The sequence below is a fragment of the Apaloderma vittatum genome, unplaced genomic scaffold (assembly GCF_000703405.1).
Source record: "Apaloderma vittatum isolate BGI_N311 unplaced genomic scaffold, ASM70340v1 scaffold20778, whole genome shotgun sequence".
Lineage (NCBI taxonomy): Eukaryota > Metazoa > Chordata > Aves > Trogoniformes > Trogonidae > Apaloderma > Apaloderma vittatum.
In genome coordinates this window covers 12,773-21,965 of record NW_009730446.1, presented here as the reverse complement: position 1 = coordinate 21,965, position 9,193 = coordinate 12,773, and the positions used below count along the sequence as shown (strand labels likewise).

General features: G+C 45.5%; 1 protein-coding gene across 1 annotated transcript; it reads left to right on the top strand.

Annotated features, from left to right (window-relative positions):
* Positions 1-4: 4 nt before the first annotated feature.
* Positions 5-8,524, top strand: ADCK2 (aarF domain containing kinase 2; the record flags this gene model as incomplete). Its single annotated transcript, XM_009874822.1, has 8 exons — positions 5-214; positions 750-896; positions 1,811-1,939; positions 2,588-2,683; positions 4,704-4,955; positions 6,362-6,490; positions 7,147-7,200; positions 8,381-8,524. Coding segments are annotated over 8 exons (1,161 nt in total), but the record flags the coding sequence as incomplete, so codon positions are not given.
* Between the last annotated feature and the right edge of the window lie 669 nt (positions 8,525-9,193).

Sequence of the window (9,193 nt, the reverse complement as noted above, 5' to 3'; positions counted from 1 at the left end):
GTGGGAAGTGTCAGGCTTCAGAGGCCTCCTCGAGTGGGTGAGGAGGAGGAAGAGCGAGGAGGTGCAGGACAAGAGGAGCGGGGAGGAGCTGAGCCAAGCACACGGCTTCCCGGGAAGCCCCATGAGTGGGGTGTCTGTCACGGAGCAGATGGCCAAACCACTCTTGAATGCAAATCCTTCATCAGCCAGACATCTCACACCTGTAGCCATTAAAGTAAGTCACATCTGGTGGGTAGATGTGTATGAGGAGGCTGATTAGATTTTAATTCCCATGGAGATGAATAGCTGGCTACGGCCAGGTAGAGGGAGAGGAGTGATGCTTGTCTCCCTTGGTGTCTTTTCTCAGTGCTTTGGTTTCATCCAGCAGCAATCCAGACTTGTGGTGGCCCCAGCTCTTCCCAGCCTGAAGAGCTCTGATGTGCATACTGCCTGTGGTACCTTTGACATGGCATGCAGATATCAGAAGTGCCTGCAATGGTCCAGTTTATGTTAAAATAATGAATATTAAAGTTGGTTTCATGTTCTAGAAAATTGAAACCCCTTCTCTCCTCACATGAAGAAATCTGGAACAGATAAGTTAATTCCAGCAAAGTTTATGTAAAGAAATATTGTAATTGAGCTGTTCCAAATACTGCATGGTTTTTTTTGCAAGAGATCTGTCTGAAATGTATCGCTTTAGCTGATTGAAACAGACCGTCCTTTTTACAGCATTGGGAGCTTTGATCTTACCATTGCTCATTCTTGTGCAGGTCTTGCACCCTGGGCTAGTCCACCAAGTCCAGATGGATCTGTTCCTCATGAAGATGGGTAGCTATGTCATTGGACTTCTCCCTGGATTCAAGTGGCTCAGTTTGACGGAGATTGTGGAGGAGTTTGAGAAGCTTATGATTCAGCAGGTGTGCACCATGCCATGGCCCCCATGTACTGAAACAAACTTGCCCTTTGTCTTGCTACTGGCTAGCTCTAATTCTGTTCATACTGCTACTTTTCAAATGGTTAGGTGAAGGCTTGCTTGTTCTTATGTTCTTTGTTCTCATCAGTCACATAAATTTTACTGTAGGAAAGCCTATATGCTCATGAAGTAAAAAAGCAAAGCAATGAAAAAATTTAAGTCAGATGTGCCTTGAGGTCATTAGTACCGGTTTAGTCTGGCAGAACTTTTGATGTATGCTCTGAAGATTGAGGATTAGGAGAGCATCTGATAGGCTTGTATTTTCCTTTCATTTCTCTTTGAAAGAGCAAGAGGTATTCCTGGAATATTTCCCATTGCTGGATGAAGGAAGTCAGGCAAGGTTTTTCTCCTTGAGCAGTGGCAGTGGGCAGGAAAGATGGCCTTGTTTCAAGGATCACTGAAAAGCTGGGGCCAGGACTTTGGATAGTGGATTATTTTGTATGTGTCACATTAAATTCCTTCCTGCTGTGACTGCCTATCTGTAAAGTGAGGCTAGGGCTGCAGTTCTACCCCTATCTGCCTGCCTTGCTATATGGACAGTAAGCTTTGGTTCAGGATCGGTTTCACCCTTGAAAATAATGCAGTCCTGGCCTTTTTTTGAGGCACCATGCCTTTAGTAAGGGTCACTCGCATTCCAAAGGCACTGGGTTGTGGGCCATTCATTACAGAGTCTGTTGCTCTACTCTTCCATCAGAAAAGCTATAAACATGTAAGAAGTACCACTGTTGTTTTACTTCTGGCTTTCTGACTAGTTTTTTTGGTATTGAGTATCACACCGTCTACTCATATCCTTATACAGGATCCTGAAGGTCTAATTGCATCAAATTTCCAACCTGCTTTTTCTTTTTCTCCATTGAGATTGACTTACGGTATGAAGCCAGAAATCTGGAGCGCTTCCGACAAAATTTCCTAGATGTCGATTTTGTGAAGTTTCCAACTCCCCTTCGGCCATTGGTAACGACAGATGTTCTAGTGGAAACGTTTGAGGTAAGAATTGCAGGGTCTGAGAGTGGTGGCAGCAGTGAGAAGGCCCTTAGGAGAACCTGCCAAGGAGATGTTTGGATTTTTATCAGAGACAGAAGGTTGCTTTTCTCTTATTTGCTTAAAGAGATTGGTACCCTTCCTCAGCATCTCTTCCACTCTCTTTGTTTGTAAGCAGTGCGTCCCAGAAGACAGGTGGCAGACAGCTCCATATAGAAGTGAACACTTGGCCTGAAAAGCAGACCAACACTGTGTCCAGCCACCATGTGCTTGCCTGTGCTTTGCAAAACAACACCACGCTTCATCTCTCCTCTGTGGTGGGTCAAAGCAAGGAGCTCAGCAATCTGACACTCTTTGATGCTTGTCTCACTTCCTCTGTGGATGTTTGAGTCACAGACCAAAGTTATGCTCAGCCTTAGTTTTCATGCATGTGATCTTGGCAAGGATATTTCTGCCCCAGGCTGTATCACTCTTTTTCCAAAGAACAAACCCTTGCTTCTTTCATGTTCTCCATCACAGTACATACAGCCTCTACTGAGCAGCTCCTTTCTAGGATATTCTTAGCACCTTCCCTCAACTCTGGGCACTTAGGTAAAGGTGTGGTTGAAGGTGGAACACAAGGTGTGTTTGACTCCAGCTCCATCTTTATTTCAGGAGAGCGAGCCTATTTCGCACTACCTGCACACGGAGATTGCCACAGAGCTGAGGCAGAGACTCGCAAAGATGGGCATGGACATGCTGCTAAAGATGGTAGGCACTTGGCTGAGACTGGAAGTAAAGGTTGTTTTCCTGCAGAAGCAATTCAGTTGGGGTAATAAGACAATACGACTACAGGGAGAACCTGTTTGCTTCTCACATCTCTCACCCTTCTCCCCATGGACTCAAAGCTCTGCCTTTTGGAGGCAGCCTGTGGATGCCAGGTACCTCGCCATAACCCAGGATTTGGGCTGCTGGGCACTGGGCAGGTCCTGAACTGGCAGAAGGAGGGTCTGTCCTTCATGCGCAAGGTAATACAAGGTCTGAGTAAAGCCGGGGCTAGATACACCACTGCTGCAGGCTTTGATGTGGAGCTTCTTCCCCTGCAGAAGGGCGATCTGCTTGCATGCAGTAGGATTGCCCTGTGCAACTTGGTCAGTGCACCCACTAATCCATTTAGTGAATATTCACATACTGCCCAAATGCTATAGAAGTGCAATGCAATTAGCAAATATAGAGTTCTCTGCAGAGACTGTGGGTGCAACTTGCAGGGAAAGCAGCTAGCTAGTTTCTTCATTTATTGACTTCTCCAAAACTGCTTTTTTTTTTTTTTTTAAAAGGAGAACTATGGAGTAAAGAAAACAAACCTGGCCAGATTCACTTTATGATTCAGCTTCTGGCTGTGTGGTTCCTCTGTGGTTGAAATAATTACAAATGATCTGGAAGGAGTGTTGAGAGGGTGACACAATTGTCTTATGAGGAGCCATGAGAACTATTAGGGTAGAGTTGCAAAAGAACCTCACAGTACTGAGTGCATGGGCAGTGAGTATCAGATGAAATTCGGCCGATAACTGTTAATTATGCTTGGGTGATGGCAAGGCCTGCAGATCTGACTCCGTGTCATATGAGAGACTCTGAAATGAGCTTTTACCACTCAGAAAAGCAGTGATGGAACTAAAATAGTTTTATGCTAACACTGGCTTCAATAGTTATGAGCAAAGCAAAAAAAATAAAGGTTAGAAGCAGAAAATAATTAAAGAACAAAGAAACAACATGATGGCTATATGTAAAGAACCCACCTGTTTCTTGAATGCTCTGTGTAGTTCTAGACCCTCACTGTCCAGGTCCCTTCATTTCATGGGCTATAATAGGTGTACAGGAAGGCAACCAGGTTGATTACTGGTGTGGAATGGGACTCTTAACTCTGGAAATCAGAGAAATTAGTAGCTTATGATACACAGTCATGAGTGCATGAGAGCGAATATGAATCTGTTGTGTGTGGTTTCTCAAAAGAGAACAATGAGGACAAAAAATTATCAGAGGTCATTTTTTCAGGCAACACCTAAAAAAATAATTTTCTTTTTTTCATGCAGCTCTAATTATTTACATGGCAATTGGACAAATTTGTAGGAGAAAGCAATGAAATGCAAAGATAACCCCCTTGGGGCAGGAAGTCCTGCAGTCCCAGGTGGCCAGGAGGGTTAATGGGCAAGTACTGTCTTGCACTTGTGCTCTTACTAGTCTTTTCTGGTGTTAACTGCTAGTAAAGGCAGAGAAGTGCTACATACATTTGTTTCCTTTTCTCTTTACTTGTTTTCCGTACTATTCAATACAGTTGTACTGTGAGTTGATGTCCCAGGCTAGACAAACTTAATCGTTCGGTCCCCATGTGTTGCCTGATCTAGTCGAGAGGTGGCGTCTCTGGTGACAGGGAGGCTGGATTAGATGACCTCTAAGGTCCCTTCCAGCCTAGGCCATTCTATGATTGTCGTAATGGAGATGATTCACTATAACCTGTTCCCTGCTGGAGCTCCTGGCTGTCCTGCCTGACCTCTAGCAAACACATGGGATTGTTTCACACAGCTCTGCTGACTCCCCTGGAGCGAGTAGCACCCATTCCACTTCAGGATGGCTGGTTTCCAGCAGAAGCCATCTGCTGTGTTGCTGCCCAGGGTGACGCCTGTTAGTAATGACAGCAAACAGACCAGAAACAAACCTGTGCTCTTGGCCTGGGAGTTTTGGCGTGGGCAGGTTTGGTTGTAATGAGCTGCTCTAAGACTTGCCCATCCTCTAGGTCTTTGTTGACAACTTTGTCCACGCTGACCTGCACCCTGGGAACATCCTGGTTCAAGGCACGGCCCACATCAGCGCCAGCTGCAAGGAGCAGACGGCCATCGTGGACCTGTGCGACACGCTCGTGGTGGAAGTGCAGCCGCCCCACAGGCGGCTCTGCCTGGTGCTGCTGGACGCGGGGATCGTGGCGGAGCTGCAGAGCGCCGACTTGCGGAACTTCCGAGCGGTTTTCACGGCTGTGGTCCAGGGCCAGGTGAGACCTCTGTCATGGGGCTGGGGAAGGGAGACAGCTGATGGCCAAAGTGATAGTTCCCTCTTTATTTCCCCTTATAATCCTCCCTAAGAGGGGAGCAAAGACTTGCTAGCATGGAAACTGTACCAGACACAAGGATAAGATGTTCAGCTACAGCCAGAAGGCTGCAAGAGGGGGGCAATTTCAGTGGCCCAGGAAATGGAAGGTGTTTAAGTGGAAAGCAGTGGCTGCCCTGGTCCGGAGTGCTGGTGATGCAGGGTTAGGACTGCCTGGGAGACACATCTGAGACTGTTGCAGAATCTGCTAGGTTTTGGTAGAGAAGAGGAGGGAATGGGTTAACATCTTGGTCTTCCACATGTGTTCCCTTCTGCAACCTTGCCACCGGAAAGCCCATATGCCATCCTCTGTTTTGCTGTTTTGTCAACATCTGTAGAGAAAAGGAAGCAAAACAGGTGCGGGTAAGGGGCTGACCAGGCTTCCCTGTATGAGGGGAACTACTACATCCTCCTTCCCATGTATTTTGAAACACTCAGATGGATCAGAGAATCCTGTGCTGATGTCTCCTGTTCATTCTGAGAACAAGCATCTGTGCTCATACTTGGATGGCTCCAACAACATATCTCAAGAGGGACACATTTTAACCTGGTCTGCTTAATCTGCTGAAGCACACAGAGGAGTCAGTGCTAAACTATGTATTCAGGCCCATCCTGTGCTGCCAGACTTCTCAGATCCTAAGCAAAAACTGCAAATATTTGATTGCAAATATTGACTTGATGTCATCTAACTTGATGTCTGGGTGTAATTCACAATCTACAGATGAAAAACTTCTACACCGAGTCTCTTTGCCAAACCTGGGGCCTCTGGCTCTGTACGTCAGATACGTCTTCCAAGAAGAGCTATAAAAGCCTCTTTCAAGTGAAGTTTTGGGTATGTCTACCCACTTTTTTCACCAAGCATCTGCTGGTACAGAATCAGCTCACTCTTCCTCTGCAGTCTGCAAAGAGAAAGTTGGACTTAGGCCATAAGGGAGCCTGATATATGCCCTTCCTTACACCATTATCTCCTCTGTTAAGAAAATGCCAGTCCTGTAGGTTTTATTTTTCCTCTTGAAAGTTATACTTCTCCGGACTCTTTGTTGTGCTCTACCCTACAAGACCTGCAAGAAAAATAATCAGGGCTTTGCCACATAACAACCAAGACTTTTGGACCAATTCTGCTCTTCCTGCACCTGCCTCTGTTAAGTTTGTTGGGTCTCCATTGCTGAAATGGGAAAACGTGGCCCTGGGAGTTCTCCCTTCAGGATCGCATACAGCAGAGGTCGTGCAGGAATGATGGTGAGCAGCTCCCCGTAGGCCTGCTGGTACCAGTGGTGAAGTTCTCATTCTCCTCTTCAACTTGTTTCACAGGGGGAGAGAGTGGCAGAACTGATCCTTCATCATGCCCGTGCTAACCAGTGCCAGGATATCGAGCGATTCAAAGCTGAGATGGCAGAACTAGTGACCAAGGTCCGGGGGAACACCATTGCCCTAGGAAAGGCAAGTGCACAAACAATGTCCCACCCTCACTTACCTGTAATTCAGGGAAACTTGGCTTTTGGAATGATCTGTGTGGAAAGGCCAGCTCTCATCTCATCATCGCCACCAAACAGTACCGGGTGCTTTTAGTCTCCCAAGTGCAGCAAAAGTCCATAAAATACTTTCTTATTTCCTTCTAATTAAAACCATATGTGTTTGCTTTTTTTTGTTTGGTTGGGTTTTTGGTTAGTTGGTTTGGTTGTTGGATTTCTTTTTTAAAATCTCTTAACATCTGCAGTTCCTAGAGAGGAGTTGCTGAGCCTGATGTTTCAGCTTGCATCCTGTTAGCTAAGGCCAGCCTGGGCACTTCAGAGGGTGTAGTATGGTGGTACTGAGCAAATCAGTACATGTTGTGTGCTGTTATGAGGGCAGACATTCTCAGCCTTCCTGGACTAGCAAGTAAGCAGAACCATGGGTCATAGGTGAACTCCTTATCTCAGGCAGGGTTGGGTGGATCATAGCTTTATGGTGGCTGTTGTCAGCCCAATAATCTTGTCCCACCACAACAAACAAATGCTAACAAACACTTAGAAGAATCCTGCCAGTCACTCACGCATCTCAGTCTTCTTGACCATTGTTTTTATTTTAATCAGTTGTTAACTTCTTTTGTATTGCAGCTTCAGGTGGGAAATCTTCTCTCAAATGTTTTCAAACTACTGATGACCCATAAGGTGAGGTCCTGTCACTGTTTGCCTTTAGTAGCTGGAAGTTGATTTGAGGAGGGAGAACTACTGGGCACATGAAAGGCTGACAAGGAAGGGGACTGTGACTGCTGAAAAATGAACTGTTAGGAGGTGACTGCAGTAATGCATCCAGGTGTTGATACACCTGGATATAATAGTGCATTTAATGGTTGGTATTATTTCCTAAAAGGAACGTTGCTGTAACACATGTTTTTTTACTATCTTTTTCTATAGTCCCTTAGAAGCAGAACATGAAATCTAATGTCTGTTTTGCTTGTCTATCATTGCATGCTTTCTTACCTGGACTTCCTTCTTGATGTGGGGTTTTGTAACAGCCCGAGGCCATTTTACTGGTTTGTTAGAAGCCTCAAAAGGGAGGAGTTGCTCACAGAAGAGAGATTCCTTTTTATAACTGATAGTATTTGGGAGCCAAGCTTCCACAGTTGCAAACAGCTTTGGAAATCAACAGAGCCTTGGTTGCCTGAACTAGAGGAGATGAGAAGGTTGTCAGCCACAGGGCTGCCCAGTCCGCAAAGGGCCCCCCTAAACATTCCTCAGTCAGATGGTTTTGTCATTAAGCCCCATTAAGGTGGTTTCTGATAACATGAAATGTAATTTAGGCCCTTAGAAAGCAAGTCCTCCCAACTCCATGAGTTCTTAATGCTCTGGCATGCTTTGAAACAATGGTGGTGCCTGGCAGGGAATTGGGGAGTAGTTTGTTCATGTGCGGAGTGGAGGATCATTTCCTCTGTGATCTGTGGGGTCCTTTGTGGCTGGTCAGAAGGTGAGCTCTCTCTTACACAAGTGCACATGTTCAGGTACCTTGGATATGAATGCAGCTTATAGCTACGCTAGCAATGGTGAGCACTCCTCAGCTACTGCTATTCCAGTGTGAAAGAAAAAAAAAATCCCATTCCCCTTCTTGGAACTGAAAAGCAAACTCTTGGGCTCCCTTTGAGGGCTCTTACTCTGAAACTGTTGCCTTATTTTGGGGCCTGCTTCTGGATTTTAGTGTGTTCTGAACCTTCAACCGGTAGAGTACAGTTTCAGATAGGCGTATGGTGTCTCCTGCCTCTTCCCTTTCAGCTTAGTCAGAGCTGGTACCTGTGGGGAATGGGCTCAGAAGAAAAAAGTTCCACTGGGTTCATTCAGCTGCTTGTGGTTCTAGGTGAAGCTTGAGAGCAATTTTGCTTCTATCATCTTTGCCATCATGGTTCTGGAAGGTCTTGGTCGTTCACTGGACCCTGAACTGGACATCCTAGAGGCAGCTAAACCACTGCTCATCAAAACTGCAGCTTCTCTCCTCAAATAGACTCCCTTGGCTGCTGCCCTCTCACTGTGTTACCTGTGAGTTAACCCTCCCACAGGGTTACCTGTGCTGCCTGTGAGCGACAGAGAAAGAAGCTGAAGGTGGGAAGTCACATGCATCTCGGGGAAATGCCATGTACTGGTTACTCCCCATTAATGTTGCCTTCAGTCATTTCAGCTGAGCGCCAGGCATGGGATGCTTCGAAGCCTGTTCCAGAAACCAGGAAGAATTTGCACATTTGGAGAGTTCAGACTCATTACACAGTTCTATGAGCTAATGTGCTCTGGTAGTTTTTAAACTGATACATACGTAGTTTAGGTGCGCAAGATCACCACAGCCTGATGAGAAAAGCAGTCTTACATGTCTAAAAGTCTTTAAAAAGATGTTCATTTGAAATAGATCAGGTTAAATATTTAATTTACTGACTTATGACTGTGGTATGAGAAATGATATTCTAACAACACCTAAGCAACTAATTCAGGCTGAAAAAAGCCAGTAAACTCTTTTGTCGTGTTTACTTTTAACTTCTACTTTAATTGCAGAAGTATCTTGAGATCCTGCATGGAGTGGTCTGTTCTTAGTCATTTTGGATGATAAAAACAGACCAGTCAATCTGATTTTTCAAACTGCCATACTCTAGCACAATTCTATAGGAGTCTGGATTATAAACAG